General features: G+C 32.5%; 1 protein-coding gene across 1 annotated transcript; it reads left to right on the forward strand.

Annotated features, from left to right (window-relative positions):
• The first annotated feature begins 10,339 nt into the window (after positions 1 to 10,339).
• Positions 10,340 to 11,939, forward strand: LOC110656552 (inactive protein RESTRICTED TEV MOVEMENT 1). The gene is made up of 3 exons (XM_021813388.2): positions 10,340 to 10,525; positions 10,783 to 11,007; positions 11,437 to 11,939. Exons 2-3 carry the CDS (start codon positions 10,801 to 10,803, stop codon positions 11,752 to 11,754), a joined length of 525 nt encoding a protein of 174 aa, XP_021669080.1. The 5' UTR covers positions 10,340 to 10,525; positions 10,783 to 10,800; the 3' UTR covers positions 11,755 to 11,939.
• The last annotated feature ends 8,780 nt before the right edge of the window (positions 11,940 to 20,719 follow it).

The raw sequence follows: 20,719 nt of genomic DNA on the forward strand, positions 1-20,719 counted from the left end.
AAACTCAAATCCCAAGCTACAACTCACTTCAATTCTTCATCATACACAGCCAAATGGTCACTAATTGACCATTTAAACTTTCATTTACTAACACATGAACAAGAACCAAGTTTTTGTGTCCAAACCCTAGCTCCAATTCAAGGTTCACACAACACATATCAATTAGGCATATTAATCCATTTCAAATTTATGTTTACACATCAACATCATTTCTAAGCCATTTTAAATCCATCAAAACCATCAACTACCACTCCCATAAAGCTGGTCAAAATTCCATTCTCAATTTGACATATGATTTATCTTAATTTCTTAATTATTTGTTCATATTCAAACTAAATTTTAAGAAATAAACAAGATTAAGTAATTAACATGCACTATCCTCTTTGGTCTCTTTATTAGCTTGTATAAACATTGGAATTTCTTCACCTTATGATAATCAAAACCTTGCTCTTGATGTGGGGGTAAATTTTTGTAAAGGGTGTTTAGGGTTTTGGGATGAGATTTGGTGAGTTATGAAGCTTTGGTAAGCTTTCAATGGTGGAATGGGTATGGAGGAGAGGGAGACGGCTGATTTTGAGTGGGTGTGGCTGATAACCTTTTTTGGCTTATTCTTATCTCTTTTCATTTGTTTTAAGTGAGCTTAGTTAATTGTAATTGGTGGTAAATGTTTAATGACATCATGGTGATGTCATAATTAGCCTTTTATCTCATTTTTTCTTATTTTCTCCTCTACTCATTTTCAATTTAATTTTTAGCAATATTTATTCACATTTTATGTCATAATAATTATTTACTTAACTTAACAAGTCAGCCAAAAATCACCTCTGAAGGCGAAATGATCAAAATGTCCTCCGTTTGGCTTAACAGACCAAAATTGTTTGTACTGATAGAAAATTTTTTTTTTCTAAACATTTCCTTGGCATTCTAATGCCATAGAAACCTCAATGACCCTTTTCTGAAGTCTCAAAAATTATTTTATGAATTTTCCCCCATGTCTAGGGCTCCTAGTTGCGAGAACCGCAACTTCCCACTAGGTTACCCATCGCTAGGACACCGGCTCATTTAACTTGGTTGTATTTTATTTCTAAAATTTTTCCTAAATTTTTCTTATTAATGTTTGAGTTAATTACGGTTCCTCACTTTAGTTTAAATATTTTTCTAGACATTTTAGCTGTCCGGACCTACACCGGTCACCGAAACAGTAGAATGTACGGAATTGCTACAGGGAGGGTGTTACAACTCTTCCCCTCTAATTTAAATTTCGTCCTTGAAATTTACCTGATGCAAACAGTTGAGGGAACTGTTGCCTCATCGTCTCTTCACTTTCCCAAGTTGCCTCCTCGGTGTTGTGGTGCCTCCAAAGTACTTTCACCAATGGAATCTGCTTATTTCTCAACTCTTGCACTTCCCGAGCCAGGATCCGTATGGGTTCTTCTTCATATATCAAATCCGATTGTACTTCAATTTCTTCCATGGAGATGACATGTGAAGGATCTGAGCGGTATCTTCTTAACATAGATATGTGGAACACATTGTGGATCTTGTCCAGCTCTGGTGGTAAAGCTAGCCTATAGGCCACTGGACCCATACGTTTAATGACTTCATATGGGCTAATGAACCTAGGGCTTAACTTACCTTTTCTTTCAAACCTCAGTACCTTCTTCCACGGTGACACCTTAAGGAACACTTTGTTGCCAACTGTGTATTCTATTTCTTTTCTCTTCAGGTCCGCATAGGATTTTTATCTGTCTGAGGCAACCTTTAGATTGGCTTTGATTAGTTTTACCTTCTCCTCAATCTGTTTCACCAGGTCTGGCCCTATCAGTTTATCTTCACCCAATTCAGTCCAGCACACTGGAGTTCTACATTTCCTCCCATACAGTGCTTCATACGGGGTCATTTGGATGCTAGCTTGGTAGCTATTGTTGTATGCAAATTCTGCTAGTGGGAGGAATCTATCCCAACTTCCCTCAAACTCAATGACACAACTCCTCAGCATATCCTCAAGGACCTGCCATATATTTCATGTTATTATTATCATTTCAGTTCAATATTTATATTAGTTCAATTAGTTTTAATTGTTTACCTGGATTACTCTTTCTAATTGCCCATCCGTCTGAGGATGGAAAGTTATGCTGAAGTGGAGTTGTGTACCCAAGGATTCATGCAATTTCTTCAAAAATCTCGATATAAACCTTGGATCTCGATCAGATATGATGGAAAGTGGAATTCCATGCAGTCTAACTATCTCACTGATATACAATTCTGCTACATTCTCCAGTGAGTAATCAGTTCTAACTGGCAGAAAATGTGTTGACTTCGTCAATCTATCTACTATCACCCATACTGCATCATGCTTCTTTTGGGTGAGAGGTAGACCACTTACAAAATCTATGGTGACCTGATCCCATTTCCATTTAGGTATGCGTATAGGTTGTAGCAAACCCGATAGAACTTGATGTTCTGCTTTGACTTGCTGACATGTCAAGCATTTAGTCACATAGTCAGCTATGTCCTTCTTCATACCAGGCCACCAATACTGAAGCTTCAGATCATGATACATTTTTGTACTTCCTGGGTGCATAGCATAAACACTGGTATGTGCCTCTTTCAGGATATTGGCTTTCGATTCCCCATCATTTGGTACACATAATCTTCCTTTGCAGTACAGACACCCATCTGTTTTCACTGCATAGTCAGTTTCTTTCCCTTCTAGGATTTTGCTCATAATAGCCTTTAGCTTCTCATCTACCTGCTGCCCATCTAAAATCTGCTCTAGTAGGTTTGACCTCACTTGCAACTCAGCCAAAATAGCTCCATCTCGAGTCAAGGATAGACGGGCATTCAATGATCTCAAAGCTATGATGGATATTCTACTTAAAGCATCAGCAACTACATTTGCCTTCCCAGGATGGTAATCAATCACACAATCATAGTCCTTCAGGAACTCAATCCATCACTTCTGTCTAAGGTTGAGCTCCTTCTGGGTTGGCAAGTATTTCAAGCTTTTGTGGTCTGTGTAAATGTAGCATTTTTCACCATACAAGTAGTGCCTCCATATCTTCAGTGCAAAGATAATTGCTGCAAGTTCTAGATCATGAGTAGGGTAATTCTGTTCATGTGGCCTTAGCTACCTGGAAGCATAGGCGACCACCTTCCCCTCTTGCATCAATACACACCCTAACCCATTATGAGAGGCATCACTGTAGACCATAAAGTCCTTTCCTGACACTGGCTGTGTTAACACTGGTGCCTCTGTCAACATAGCCTTTAACTTCTCAAAACTGGTCTGACGCTTGTCATTCCAATCAAATCTGACATTCTTGTGTAACAACTTGGTCATTGGAGCAGCTATTAAGGAAAATCCCTTCACAAATCTTCTGTAATACCCAGCTAGCCCCAAGAAACTTCTAACCTCAGTTGTATTCCTGGGAGGCTTCCATTCCATCACTGCTTCTATCTTCTTGGGATCCACTCTAATCCCATCAGCTGACACTATGTGTCCAAGGAATGCAATCTCATTCAACTAGAAGTCACACTTGGACAACTTAGCATACAGCTTCTTTTCTCTCAGGGTTTGCAGAACAATCCTCAAATGTTCATCATGTTATTCCCTGGTCTTGGAATACACCAAAATATCATCAATAAAGACCACTACGAACCGATCTAGGTATGGATGGAAGATACAGTTCATAAGGTCCATGAATGCTGCTGGTGCATTTGTTAGGCCAAAGGGCATTACCAGGAATTCATAATGCCCATACCGAGTCCTGAATGTAGTCTTTGGCGCATCTGCATCCTTCACCCTCAACTGATGATACCCTAATCTGAGATCAATTTTGGAAAATACTCCTGCTCCCTTCAACTGATCAAACAGATCATCAATTCTAGGCAATGGATATTTGTTCTTCACAGTCACTTTATTCAACTGTCGGTAATAGATGCATAACCTCAAAGTCTCATCTTTCTTCTTTACAAACAGCACTGGAGCTCCCCATGGTGACACACTGGGGCATATGAACCCCTTATTTAGTAACTCCTGTAACTGGATTTTCAGTTCCTTCAATTCTGTGGGCGCTATCCTATAAGGAGCAATAGAGATTGGTGCTGTACTTGGCAGTATCTCAATAGCAAATTCAACTTCCCTTTCTGGTGGCAAGCTAGGCAATTCTTCAGGGAATACATCTAGGAAGTCTCTTACTATGGGTATGTCACACAGATCTGGCTTAGCCTGCCTAGTATCCACCACATGTGCTAGGTAGGCTTCACAGCCTTTTCTCTTCAGTTTTCTTGCAACTGTGGCTAAGATGACATTGGACAAGAAATCTATCCTTTCCCCCACAACTGTAATCTCACTACCCTCAAGAGTTTTCAAGGAAATTCTCTTCAATTTACAATCAACCATTGCCTGATGACGTGACAACTAGTCCATTCCCAAAATCACGTCAAACTCATGGAAAGGCAACTCAATCAGGTCTGCCAAGAATTCATACCCTTGAATTCTTAACGGGTAACCTTTGTACACTTTGCTCACCACTACACTGTGGCCCAATGGATTAGTGACCAGAATGTCTTGGTCACTCTCCCCTACTAATATCCCCCTTTCTATGGGTAGGTTGATGCAGTATGAATGAGTGGATCCTGGATCCACCAATGCATGCACAGATGTATTATAGAGGGAGAACGTACCCCTGATGATGTCTGGGGCATCTTGCTCCTCCTGAGCTCTTATGGCATAGGCTCTGGCAGGTGGTCTGCCCTCAGGCTCTCTGCTAGCTTAGATGCAGGTCTTTGTAATGGTCCCACTGCCTCAGATTTACCAGATTTCCTACTCCTTTGTGGTGCAGAAGCAGGTCTATCTGCTTATGTTAGAGCAGCAGTAGCAGTTCTGCGTGGACAGTTCCTCAACTGATGCTCTGTCGACCCACACCTTAAGTAGGCACCAGTCACTCTCCAACACTCCCCCTTATGCCACTTCAAGCAATGTGGATATGCAGAAGATGCTGGGGCTGGTCCCCTGAACCCCGTCCCTTGAGAGCTGCCCACTAATGGTGTGGACTGACCTCTCCTAGGGGTGAACTATGGCTTGGGCCCCTGAGACTGACCCAGACCTTGAGCTTGACCTAAACTCTATGCAGGTGGACCTTTGAACTTCTTCCCAGGTGCAGGAGATGAACTAGACTGACTCGGGCCCCTCTTCTGCTGTCTCTCTCTTCTGGTCTGTTCACTTATTCTAACCTTTTCAACTTTTATAGTAGCTTCTACTAACTTGGTGAAGTCTGTAATTCCCAAGGCAGTGATCATGATCTTTATGTTGTCATTTAATCCCTCTTCAAATCTCTTACACTTTTTGGCTTCATTAGGGACTATCTCCCTTCCGTAGTGGCTCAGTCTGACAAATTCCTTTTCATACTCGGCCACTGTCAGCTGTCTCTGCCTCAGGTTAATGAATTCTCTTCTTCTCTCTTCCAGGTATACACTACCCACATACTTTTTCTTGAATTCTGAGAGGAAGAAGTCCCAAGTTATTAATTCTGGCTGCACTTCACTAGATACTGTATCCCACCATTGGTAGGCATCATCTTGCAGCAAATATACAGCAGCTTCTAGATTTTGTTCAGGAGTGCAGTGGAGTTGTTTTAAAACTCTACCGGTTCTGTTCAACCAATTTTTGGCTGCAACAGAACCATCTTCTCTCTTGCCAAAGAAATCCACTACTCTAAATTTTCTCAGTCTTTCTAGGTGTGATTTTTGTTGTGGAGGTGGTGGTGGTGGTGGCATTACCCCAGCCATTTGTCTGAATAATTTGGCCATTTGCTGGAACATGGCCTGTGGAGGCTGAGCAGGCTTTGCATGAGTTAGCGGAGCAGGTTCTGCCCTACCCCCAGTCTCAGCTGCTGCAGGTGGAGCACGACTCTCCACTTCCTCCTCAATTGCCCTCTGTGATGTAGGGCCCATATCCTATTCAAAATAACAAAGACAAACAGATCTGCATTAGTGTCACCTTGACTTTTACAAATGCAATGCATGGTATGGACTCGATCTAGGCCCAGAAATGCCTAAACTGTGCTCTGATACCACTAAATGTGACACCCCTTACCCATCTATAGCATAGTCGAGTAAGATATGTCACACAATGTACCGGAATACCATATTTTATTTCAATCATTTTTTTTTATTCTTTCTTAATTTATTTCTAATGGTTAATGTAAGGGCGGGGAGGGCGTGAGGCAAAATATCATCCATTTGAATTATATAAAATGCACCAGGTAATGCCCAGGAAAGATGGTGGAGTCACAATGGTCTCACTTAAGTACCACCTCCTTAGACAGCCTTTCCTAGACATGCACTTCATACAATCCTAATAGAATTAAACCACTGGTAAGTACCGTCTTCTCATAACACTACCACGGTACTAAGGATTTATGCCACGAAGGCATAGATACACAGGAGTCGCCACTCGGGTAATAACCGGGACATATTCAGTGTTTCTTCCGAGGGTCATTGATGGCAACTTACTCCTTGCAAAGTTTCCACAACCGTCATTACCATAGCCCAATGTCTAGGTTTGGGATAGTGGGTACGTAAGGCAAAGGTGTTAGGCACCCCTTACGCCTGGTCTAACCTCGTTGATTCAAGTGCCAGTCCTCTACTAATGTTTCTAGAAGTCTTATTTATTATTCCTTTATTAATCTTTATCCTTAAAAATGCAATCCTACACACGCAAGTAATTCACAAAAGGGTTGTTGTTTACACTCAATTTTCATGCACAAGTAATTCCTATCTATGGGGTTGCTAATTATTTAAATGATATTTACCAGATGACTAAAATTAATTTATTATTAGGAATTTAATTTATAAACAAATTCAATTTCAAATAATCCAACGTTTCTCTTTAATCTAATTAATTAATTTTCACCAAGTTACCCTAAGGATAATTGAACTTAAGTTAATTATGTACATGTGTAATTTATTCTAACATTACATAAGACCCAAATAATCACAACCTAATAAAGATTTCTATCATGTAAATTTATTTTACAATTACCAAGTGTTAAATTAAATTTATTTTACATGTCAATGTTAGTTTAATTTACAAACAAGATTAATTTTAATTTACAAAGTATTTATTTCAATTAATTACATGCAAAAGTCAGTTAAATTAAAAACAAAGTTAATTTTAATTTACCAAATAAAAGTTCTATTATTACTACAATTTCATACCAATGGTTATTCGAGAAGTTTAGAGCTACTTACCTGTTGGTAAATGCAGTTGTCATTGGGGCAAGCTACCCTTAAAAAAGGGTCTTCTCTTCTAGTATGGCAATGATATCCCTGGCTTACTCCCGTTTAGCTCCATATAAGCTCCACTCAAATGCCCTCTTTGGTACTTACCTTAGGGCTACTTACCAATTTTGTTTGTAATAAAAAATAAAGAAACTAAAGAAAATAAAAGAAATAAAAAAAATATTAATAACAATTTACATTGGATTCTAACTCTAGTCTCCTAAAGGGTTAAGATTCCTAATTAGTTATAACTACCTAATAGTCTAAGTCTTCTAACATGATCCAAACACTTCATAACACTTCTTGAATTAAAAGAACACAGAAAAATAGATCAAATATCAATTAAAACCTAAGAAAATACAAGAACATGCATAAATATACAATTTCTAAATTCTGGCAGATTAATAGTAGTAAGAAATCCTATTTTTTAAAAATAGTTAGACATGCCTAAAAATCATAAAAAAAATTACAGAAGACAGGCTACATATCATACAAGATCATAAAATTTATAAATCGAACAAAACCCTAGCCGAATGGTCTACATAAATCGTAACTTTTCTAAGTGATAGAATCGCACTACTTTTTTATAAAATTCATAACTCATTAATCACAGCAGATATGAATGCAGAACCAATTGGAAAAGATTCAAAAGATTCTAAAGTTAATTTTAGACACTAGATTTACACAAAAATATTAAGGAACAGGGGAGATATGGGCTCCACAATTCGGATATCCTGCAAATTAGATTTTACAGGAACCCTAACTTCAAACAGCCATAACTTATAAAATATTAATGCTTTTTTGGTGATTCTTGAGCCTAAAATTAATGGAATTTCGTGTAGAATATGAATATAATTTTTAGAAATTTTTTACAGATTCATAAAATAAAGAAAAATAATAAAAATATAAAAGACAGAAACTAAACATATGCAGAGTTGTGTATCCCCTCAAATTAAATATGATTACATGATCTATATGAACATATAAAATAAATTGAAGAAAAAAAGCGTAGAATTAAAATATTGTGTGGCATAGATCTTGAGAAGAAAACAATAAAAACTGACCTTCTAGAAATCTTGTATGAAAATCTTCTTGAAGAAAAGAAAAATAAGGAAGAATTCAAAGAGTCTTGAATATCTCTAAATTTCCTATAGCTCTGAATTTTCTCTTCTTCTTTCCTCCCATCTCCCCTTCTTCCCTTCTCTAGTAGGGTATTTATAGGATTTTGGGAGAGAGGTGTGATGGGGTTTGGAGTCCTAGGGTGATAAGGTTTAGATAACTTAAACAACTACGATTATAGAATTTGAATGAGACTGGGATATGAGTGAGGTGTTTCAACCAATAGGAAGACAGGAAGAAATGGAAGGCACCAATAGGGAGTGAGGAACAGGTGTGGTAGGGTTTGGAGTCCTAGTATGATAGAGTTCAGATAACTTAAACAACTAGGATTGATGAATTTGGGTGAGATTGGAATATGGGTAAGGTGTTCCAACCAATAGAAAGAGAGGGAAAGGAGGTGTCACCAATAGAGAGTGAGGAAGAGAGTGGGGCCAAGGAGGATAGAGATATTTTGTTATTTTAATTTTCAGAAAATAATTAAATGGGTCCCATTTAAAATTCCTAACTAGGCTTTTCTAGGTCCATGGAGCCCAATTAAACTTAATTAGATCCATTTAATAACTACCCATATTAAATTTAAACAAAATAAAATTTTATTTAAATTTAATCAAATTAATTTCTCCAAAACTTTATTATTATTATTATTATTATTATTATTATTATTATTATTATTATTATTATTATTATTATTATTATTATTATTATTATTATTATTATTTTTCAAGATTATGCCACGGAATTAATAATTCAGCTCCATGCCTCCAATTACATCTTACAGTCATATAATTTTTCATCACCGGGTTTCCTACGGCCTCAATGCACATACTAATCACAAAATAAGGGTCTACAGTTTGCCCTCCACTTTAGCGAAAGTTGAAATCAATGCGAAAGCATTGCTCATGTTTCGTCAAAGTGAAACTCAAATTTTTAATAATTATGAAACATTGGCTATGAGGATCAAGTATATCTTACTCGGTCAATATACTCTATGTTATGAGGCTAGCTATGATCTCATAACAGTAATAACTGTGTCATGTGAAAAATGAGTGTATCTTGCTCTGTCGATACACTCTGCGTCATGAGACTAGCTACGGTCTCATAACAGTGATAACTGTGTCATGTGAAAATTGAGTGCATCTTACTCTGTCAATACACTCTGCATCATGAGATCAGCTACGGTCTCATAACAGTGATAACAATGTCATGTGAAAATTGAGTGCATCTTGCTCTGTCAGTACACTCTGCGTCATGAGACTAGCTACGGTCTCATAACAGTGATAACTGTGTCATGTGAAAATTGAGTGTATCTTATTCTATCAGTACACTTAGTTTCTCTTAAAATATTTAAATATTATTAATGGGAAATTAAAATTTACAAAAATAATAATGTTCCTTGTTAACTTCGAACCAAATGCTCCATTAAAATAATAAATTTTGTACCACTATTTATATTACTCCATTCATATTATTAATTTTTTTTGGAATTAATAAAATTTATTTTTTTAATATATATTAAATAAGGACATATAAATAAATTATTATTTTGAAAAGAAAAATAACTTATAATTTAAGATAAATAAAAAAATAAAGTAAGCATATTTTTATGAGACAAAAAGAGTATACAAATATAGTATTGATTTTCTTAATGAAAATAAAATTTCAATTTTCTCAATTTTCTTTTCATTCAACATTATTTTTACTTTATATGGGAATTGTTGATTGATGGGAAAGAAATTGCAGAAAAGAACAAAAAAAGTAAAAAGAAAAATACTATTGTTGATTGATAAGAAAGAAAAAAAGTAGAAAGGCAAAGAAAAAGTAGAGAGAAAATTATTATTGTTGATTGATGAGAAAGAAAATGCAGAAAAGAACAGAAACAGTAAAAGAAAAATACTATTGTTGATTGATAAGAGAAAAATATTAAAAAGAGAAGGAAAAAGTAGAGAGAAAATGATCGCTGATTGATGATAAAGGGAAAAATAAAAATAGAGAAAGAAAAAGAAGGGTAAAGGAGCTCTAGATTTATAAGGGTATGCGCAGAAAGTGAAAGAGTAACACAAAAAGCAGGGAAAGACCAGGGAAAATCAAAGGAAAAGAAAGAGGAGGATTGTTACAATCGGTAAGTTAATCGTTGCTTCATCTTTATAAAATTTCAACTTTTTTTTTTCTTACATGAAAATATATAAAACGATTTTCTCTCTCTCTCTCTCTCTATATATATATATTCTCGTTTTCTCTATATACATGCGATTTTCATTTTGGAAGTGTAATCTCTAAGTAAGGATAGATATGAAATCTGGGATTTGAGATTTTATAAATTTCAATAAAATCTATTTAGAGGCAAAAATAAGCACAATTTCCCTTGTGATGAAATAGTGAGCTGCTGCTATCAAGATGTTCAAGATAAAGAGTCTACCGGCAGAAAGGGGCAAAGGCGACATGGCTTGGGATGAGAAGGGCCATAGTGAAATCTCCCAAATTTTTATTTCTCTAGATAGAGATTATTTTAGTTGCATTCAATTTCAGTATTTTGAAAATGGGTCTTTGGTGCTTTCTCCTCCATATGGCGCATATGATGGTCATGGCCCCACTCTTTACACTGTAAGTGTATGATCTATGAAATGGGATAGAGTTTAGGGTTCACAAGATTTCAATGAATCGAAAAATGAACTAATTTGGTTTGATTTACATTTTGAAATTTTCATTTATTTGATTCGGTTTCTTTTTTATTTTTAAAACTAAAATGATTGACCAAAATTTTCTCTATTTATATATTTTATGTAACATTACATAAAAATATATATTTTTCTTCGTGAATAGATGAATTGAAATACTTCTTTTTTTTTTATTTAATTCTATTCAATTTCATTAATGTAGATTGGTTCTTTTTTTCTTTAAAAAAAAAACTTAATTTAATTATTTATTTTTTCAATTTTGTTAAAACTAAACTAAAACATTGAAGCATTATTCTTTTTTTTTTTATAATTTTTGTCATGGACAATTTTAATAGCGCAGTTGATGGAATTGCAGGTTCAATTTAATTACCCATCAGAGTTCCTCACAAGGGTGAGTGGTAAATACACCTATGATCATCTCAGGTCAATAACATTTACTACCAACAAAGGGACTTATGGGCCATATGGTGGGAATAATGCTAGACATGGATTAGAGTTATTTGAGTTCAACTTTAACATGGGAGAGAATAAGCAATTTGGCGGGTTTCATGGATTATACCATTCGAGAGCGCTCAGGTCAATTGGAGTATATATCAACCCCAGCGCCACAACACAGACTTCACCGGGGGAAATCTCAGAGTCCAAAGCGGATGTTGTCAAGCTCTGGACTTGAGAACAACCAAAATTCAGCTGTAGTTGTTATAATGTTAATCTATTGAAGAAAATTATCAAAATCTTGGATTAATTAGTATGATACTATAGCCTAGTAGTGGCCTTTGATAGTTTGATGTATACACTTGTCTGGAATTGCACGTTCCTTACTGAATATCTAGCCTATTTAGGCCTAGTTTGGTTAAATTGGCATAAACTCTCACGTCTAAAATGTTTGATTTTGGGTTTAAGACCCAGCATGCATTGTCAATTTGAATTTTCATATGAAGATCCATAGCATATGCCTCCTAAGCTCACCCAACCTTATGGATTCTGATTGGTTCGTTCTCAAAATGTGCCGATTGACAAGTCCAATAGATTTTTGGAGACGATTGAAATTCCAATAGATCTAACTTCTTATTTTTCAAAAGCTGGCACTAACATCTATCTTTGAAGTAAAAAAGAAAAGGATATATTCGTGTCTAAAAAGTTTTTTTTCTTTTTTAATTTATTGGAGGCATAGATAGATCGAATAACTGATAGGCTATATAATATGAGATAATCATCTCTCTTTTAAATTGTCTTAGAATAAGTAATTGGTGAGACACTAAGACTTTCCTTACCTTTTACGTAAGATGAAAAAAAAAATATCAAGTCGGTTATCCCTGATTGGCTGAAAAGTTCCTATTTAAATGGTATTTTTTTAGTTGAAATATATAATTCCTGATGTTTCTTTTAAAGGTTTATAATTTTTTTTTATTAATAATTTTTATTTGTATCTAAATAATTATTAAAATTCTGTTGGTTATTGGAGAATGTCAATAGTTTTTAATTTGAAATTAATAATGAATTTACAGAAAGTTGTGGTTGAAGACGTTGAGATGACATTGAAACCAGTAAAAATACTTTGTTGAAATTAATGTTACCTGATTACTATAATTTAGTATAAATGTTTTTTCTTTCAAATCGAATTTTACTAAAACTCAAATTTGAAATCTCAAAATTTTAGAGATTATTCTAATATTATTGAACTAAAACTTACTATAATGCAGATAAAATTTATCTTGGAGCTGACATGTGACACTTATATAAATTAAATTTTCTTTTAATTAATACTCTTTATAATTAATACTTATGTTGCCTTTTAATACTAAGTATTGAAGTTTCATTTTATTTTTCTTTTGAATATTTTTATTATTGTTATTATTACTTAAATTGTGATAATCAGATAATTATTTTATTTTATAATTTATTACATTATTTTTTAAATTTATCAAAAATATAATTAATATTTTACAATTTATTAATTATTATAATCAATAAAAATTTTATTTAAAATGTGATTAAGGAATATATATATATATATATATATATATATATATATATATATATATATATATATATATATATTATTTGGATTAAGATGAGACTATCAAAATCGCTTTGCTTTGATGAAAATATTAGATATATTTAATTAATGTTTATTTTAATTCTTAAATCTATCTATTTATATATGAAGTATGCATGTTTTTCTATGATGATGTCACATGGTATTTTCTTTATAAAAAATGCCAAATAGGATTATGAATATATACTAAATGTCTATTAAAATTTTTTTCTCCTTCCCTTTTATTTAAAAAAAAAATTCCACATATTAGTATTTAATAATTACTCTCTTAATGGTATAACAAGTACCATTGTTATTGGATAAGTTACAATATATTAAGATATATTTATTCCATATATGATATGTCTATAATTTTATAAATTATATACATATAATTTTTATTTTTTTTTACTACCTTTATACTTTTCAAATTATTAATATTATTTTTATAATATTATTAAAATTACTAAATGAAAATAATATTTAATATATTATATTTATTTAATATATTTAGATGATATAAAAAGATTTGACATTTAAAAGTGATTAAAATGATCATATAATTTGACCAACCTAAAAATTATTCCACATTTTTAATCAATATTTCTACTATATTCCATATTTTTATTATTTATACTTCTTATATAATCGTTAACAAAAAGTAAAATATTTTATAATAATATGATAATTAAATGAATTGTTGTAGTTAAATTTTAAAATTAAAAAAACTAAAGGTTTAATCAAATTTAAATTGTTAAATCAAAGCTTATTAATATCAACTGAAGAATCATTAAGTAAAAAAAAAAAGTATATATATTTTTTAAAAAAGTCTTTTGTAGTGTTTTTCAAATATATTTTTTTAATTAACGAATGATTATTTAATATATGCAGTCTTTTTTATATTCGCATGAAATTTCTTTTCATATTTTTAAATGAATTTTGTATATTTATTTAAATATTTATTAACTGAAAATGATAATTAAATGAATATAATGCACTAAAAATGATAATTAAATGAATATAGTGCAGCTAAATTTTAGAATTTATAAAATTGAAAAGAATTAAAGCTGTAATCAAATTTAAATTGTTAGGATAAAAGCTTATTATTAGAAATTATTAATTTTAAAATAAGTGAAAGTAATATATATATATATATATATATATATATATATATATATATATATATATATATAATATGAATTTTATATATTTTTAAATAAAATAATTTATTTATTATAATTAGTACAATTGATTCCAACTGATATTCAATCTTGAGATTAGATGAAAATGAAATTTCATACACTAAACTTATTATATTTAGAAATTTTTAATAATTTAAGAATAAAACTTAAGAATATTTATATAAATAATATATTTTATAAAAATATAATATTAATATATGTGATTTCAGTACAAAATAAACTAAAAATTATTATATAATATTACAAAACAATTTTGAGTAATATATGTCTAATTTTTATTAATTAATCCTTAATTAATATCTAATAATAATAATAAATAATGAAAATATTTTATGTAATATATTTTAAATACATATAAATATAAAATATTTTTTTATTATAATGAATATAAATTATTTTATTTAAATAATAGTTATTATTCTTTGAATGAGCAAATATATGGGGAAACGTGTGTCAATTGACACTAGAAGCCCAATTAATCTCATTACTTTAGATGTGTATGAAAAACGTAGCATCCAGAAAAAAGATATGTCTAAAGTCTCTTGGTCTAGGTGATAAATCCATCCCTGTGTTGGCCGCTACAAACATAACCATTATAATTAGAGATAAGCAATTCAAAAGGAAGATGTATGCTGAGTTTACAGTGGTCAATATTTTTTTTCCTACAATGCAATTCTAGAAAGACCAGTGTTGAGTAACCGTGGCATTATTATCAATATAGAGATGTTGGGCCTAAAGCTTCCAATAGTTGGGGGAATAACAGTTGCTTGAGGAAGTCAAAAACTTACCTAGAAATGTTACAGGCAATCTACCAAAACAATCCATCCAGTATATTCATTGGGGGAGAACTTTATTTGTTGGGGGAAGGAAGCTTCAAGTATGCTTTCAGTTAAACCAGCCTATCAGTATCTTACGGGGGATAAGTTAGGGGAGGAGAATCAATTGTGGAAGGTCATTTGGAAATGGAATGGAGCCCAGAGGATTAGAACATTCTTTTAGTTAATGGCTTCCAATTGCCTTCTCATTAATACCGAGAGAAGTAGATCACATTTAGGTGAGTCGCTTGCTTGTGCTTTTTGTTTTGGGATTGAAGATTCAATTTTTCATGTTGTGAGGGATTGTAATTTCACTATGAATGTGTGGAATCTGTTGTTGCCTGTGAAGAAGCAAGAAAGGTTCAGGGATAGTTCTCTTTCTGATTAAGAGAGGATGTTTTTTAATCTTAAGGATAAGTGGGTTAGAAGAGATTTGAACATAGAGTGGAATGTTATTTTTGATATTGACTGTTGGGCTCTTTGGACTTGAAGGAACAAAATTTATCCTCTAATGAAAGGGTGACCATGGATAGATTTATGATGCAGTTTCTTGGTGGGATAAGGGATAGTGATAGAATTGTGTAGCCATTGGTGAATATGCAATAAAATTCTGCTACTAAAGAGGAAATTTCGGTATACTGGCAATTTGCCCTTACATGTTAGCATAAGTTTAATATAGATGGGGCAGTTAAGGGACTTAGAGCAAAAATTTTAGGGGTGGACTGATCCAAGATGACAAAGGGAATTGGTGTGAGGGTTTTGCAGGTTGTCTTGGGATGTGTTTTGCTTTGCAAGCAGAATTGTGGGCTCTAGTTGAAGGCTTGAAGATGGCTAGAAAGAAGGGGCATAGGAGATTGATTGTCGATTATGACAATGTGGAGGTAGTTAACCTTATTTAGGGGAAAATTTTTCCATTTGCTTCCTATAAAACTTTGGTTGAGCTAGTTAAATGTGACTGGAACTTAGATTGGGAAATCAGCTCTAGACATAACTATCGAGAAGCAAATAAGAGTGAAAATTGGTTAGCTAAATAGGCAAAGTCATTCAATGATAGTGTTATCAAGTTAGCTCATTCACCCTCCTGCTCTTGTTCAATGGTTGCTGCATGATAGCAATAGTATTTCTTTTTTGAGATAGTAGCTCTATTATTTGGGTTCTAATCCTTTTTCTACCTAACTAAAAAGAAAGTTTATTTGTCATTCAATTTTATTAAAGAATTTAAATAATTTTTAGGCCTAACATTATGCTAAAAAGAGTTTTCTATTTTTGAATAGAGAGATTAGAAAGTAAAAACTTAAACTTAGATATATTAGATAAGTCAGTATGTCTTACCAATTCTAAATAAGCTTAAAAGAGGCCTTTTGTTTGAGGAGGAAATGCATTATTTGTCACGACCCAACCTATGGGCCGGACCAGCACTAGGACCTGGGCCAGCCTAAAGCCCCCGACGCCCGTAGTAAGCCTAACTATTCCTCAACCCATGACTAGGCCCATAATTTAGGCCTCATACGCATATAAAATAATTTAAATTAAACTGTTATAATTTTATTTTGGGCCTAGCCCAGTAATGATCAGAAACTAAAATTAGGGGAGCCCAGCTCAACCATGTTACATCATTTACAAACTATTTAAAACTCATAAAAAATTTTCATTTATTAATACAAAAACTTAAATTCATGCAGTCCCTGACAAGATTAATGCTACTACTAGTACATGCGGAGTTCTAAATTACAAATCTAGACAATAATAATACAGTTAAGTAATTTTTCTTCACAACCTGCGAGGAAAGGAATAGGTTATTCTGAAAAAGGTCTCCTCCTGTAGCCTGGAAAAATAGGTGAACAGGACTAAGCGTTCGATTCAAAGAGTAAAATATCAATTTTAACCATAATCTCTATAGCTATCTAAAGCTAATGCACCCTGTGAAGTGAAATGCAACATCGTCATAAATTTCATACAAATCACATCAAAAAGGCAATTTGGAGCACTCACACACCCAACACTGTCACACAATACATATATGGGAGCTGATCCCCTATACAAGCCTCTTAATCCAACCTGTGCCAGCGAAGAACTCAAGCCGGACTTTTGCTTAATAAACCAAATCGGGGTCCCAGCTAAGAACTCAAGCTGTGTCTACCCCGAAGGACCGGGTCCCAGCGAAGATCTCAAACCGTGTCTACCCGTCCTGTCCATAGCCAATACTATACCACAAGCACGCCAACGCACGCACACTGCTCCAAATTACCACAACAACATCCATGGCACTTCAACATTTATAAATGCAATGTAAAACGTGCCTATTGTTTAACTACATAGATACATACATATAAGTGATGCATGGGCATGCTTGAATATATAATAATATCGAAATTACAATTAAAATTAATATTTTACTCACAGTATACCGATGACTATTGTGACTGCTGGATGCAGAAAAATAGCTGATCTCGATCACCTAATAATTAAATTATAAATTTATTAGTACTAAGTTAAGATAAAACTCTAAAGAGGCAACAAACAACCTAATTCATGCCGGAAATCTGACAGAATTTCTCCTATACCTGGGACTTACCCAACCTGCAAAAAGGCTCAAATAACACTTCTAAATTCAACCCATATCTCATCATCATTATATGGCCCCTCCTGGGCCCTCCAAACCAAGCAATACTCAAAATCTTAAAAATTACGTTTTAGTCCCTATAATTGACATTTTGCAAAAATCTACTCAAACAAGCTCTAAAAATTCTAAAATTTTGTCCTGCTGTCCTTAATAAAGTTATAAAGCTATCGCAAAAGTAATGGTAATTTTTTGATCACCCATGAATATTTTATTCAAGAATATTACTCAATTCCATAAGTTTCCAACAGCTAACATATTCTTAATTCAACCCAATTCAATATTCACATATTTAAACCTCCATCCTCAATCTTCAACCAATCTTATAAAATTTAAATATCATAATTTCAAATAATCTTATATGCCCATATGCTAAAAATCTAATTAAAATCCATCTATATTTTTCAAAAATATTCTACAATCTCTCAAAAATTCAACAAACACTATAGAATATCTCCAAATAATTTTACTTTCATCATATATTTTTCTTAGAATTTTTCTCTAATTTTTTTTGTTTAAGAAACACTGCATTTATGCTTCACAGACAGAGAAATAATGAAAATAATCTTACCCGAAGCTTGTTTGTGTCTCAAAAATTCAAAAAATTTATAAGGAAGCCTCTGGAAGTTAAATCATCTCCAAAACTCACCGAAGCCACCGTCGAAACCACCGCGTGCGGTGGCCGGCCGCCGGTCACCTGTGACATTTGCCGGATCTGATCATACTATCATGTTCCTCTCCTCTCCCTCAGTCCATAAGTGGTCTTGGATCGTCAATCCAACGATCGGATCTTCCTAAATCTGACAAAAAAACTTGAAAAACCCGAAATTTCTCTCCTCCATATCTCACTCATCCGACATCCATTTGCTACAAAATAGGTATCAAAAGGAAGCTCTCGGAACAAGCTTTCCAACGCCACCTGAATCGCCTCGATCGGACGTCGGATGAAGCCGAAATCGCGTCGGGAAGTTGCTACCCACTGTGCGCGCGTTGAGGAGGAAAACTGTTCCATTTGCAACGCTGCCGGCGCTGCTCCGGCCAGCTGGCAGCTCGTCGGCGTCGCCTAGGGTGGGGGAGACCCCTCGTCGGCCGACCATGGTGGCTTTAGGCTTGCCGGCTAGAAGAAAAAGGGAGAGGGAGAGAGAGTGACGGGAGGAAGAGTTTAAAGGGGGGGGGGGCTGCTGGTTTTGGTTTTTTTTTTTTTTCAATTTATGGAAATGATTCTGGACAGACATATTGTCCAGATTCATTCCTGAAAAAATTTTAAATTTAATATTTAATTTAATTTTTTTAATTAATTAATTTATATATATATATATATATTTTTTTTTTTTGGTTACATTATTTGTTTGAAATTTTTTTGTCTAAATTGAGTTTACTTTGGATTCAAGACATGAACATGTAATGCTCGTGTATGGTCCACTTTATGTGTTCCAAAATTCAAGAGTAAAAGAGTTATATAAAAAATATATATATTTATTATCTCTTTTGGAACAGAATTTAAATAATTTTATTACAGAATTTAAATTCAATTTTAGGCCTAACATTATGCTAAAAAGAGTTTTCTATTTTTTAATAGAGAGATTAGAAAGTAAAGATTTAAACTTAGATACACAGTATGTCTTACCAATTCTAAATAAGCTTAAAAGAGGCATTTTGTTTGAGGAGGAAATGCATTATTTGTTTGAAAAAATTTTGTCGAAATTGAGTTTATTTTGGATTCAAGACATGAACATGTAATGCTTGTGTATGGTCCACTTTATGTGTTCCAAAATTTAAAAGTAAAAGAGTTATATTAAAAATATAAAAAATATATATATTTATTATCTCTTTGGACCAGTCTAAAGAAGGGCCTCTACTCTCATTGATTTTTCCCGACAAAGGCCAATTAAACTGCTTGTACGAGTCAAACACTTCATTTTGGAAATTTCCTAATAGTTTTAATCAACTCGTGAGTCGTCACAGAAATTTAAAAAATTTTCTACTTAATATTAAATTGATATTGCAATTCATTTTAAATTCAAACAATTCATATTGAAATTAAAAATTAGAAAAAAAAATTGATAAATTTACCTTAAAATACTTTAATCTCTATTATTTTAAACTTAGAAATTTCTAATCATTGTATGATATTTATCAAAAAGCAAAACAGTTTACAAATTAAAATATTTTATAATAATATGGTAATTAAATGAATATAGTGCAGCTAAATTTTAAATTTTATAAAATTAAAAAGAATTAAAACTGTAATCAAATTTAAATTGTTGGGATAAAAGCTAATTAATAGCAACTGAAGAGTTATTACTAAAATATTATTAGAAATTACTAATTTAAAATAAGTGAAAGTAAAAAAAAAAAGATATTTCAAAAATAATCTTGATAATTTTTTTAATATATTTTTTAATATTTAAAGATTATTTAATATGAATTTTAAATAAAATAATTTATTTATTATTATTAATATAATTAATTTTGACTAAAATTCAAATTGGAGATTGTATAGAAATGAAATTTCATACACTAAATTTAGTATATTTATAAATTTTTAAAAATTTAAGAATAAAACATAAAGAATATTTTATATTTTATAAAAATATAATATTAATATATGAGATTGCAGTACAAAATAAATTAAAAATTATTATATAATATTACAAAACAATTTTCAGTAATATATGTCTAATTTTTCGTTAATTAATCCTTAATTAATATCTAATATGTCTTAATGATTACAATAATAATAAATGAAAATATTTTATGTAATATATTTTAAATGCGTATAAATATAAAATATTTTTTTAATTATAATGAATATAAATAATAAATAAATTATTTTATAATTATATTTGTCAAACTTTCCCACTGAATTTGGCCCTGAATGGGACAAATATCAGTGTTCAAAATAAAATCCTAAAAGTCAACAAGTCAAGGCTTTGACAAAGAGCTTTATATAGGGGACAGAG

This window comes from Hevea brasiliensis, chromosome 8 (genome assembly GCF_030052815.1).
Source record: "Hevea brasiliensis isolate MT/VB/25A 57/8 chromosome 8, ASM3005281v1, whole genome shotgun sequence".
Taxonomy (NCBI): Eukaryota; Viridiplantae; Streptophyta; class Magnoliopsida; order Malpighiales; family Euphorbiaceae; genus Hevea; species Hevea brasiliensis.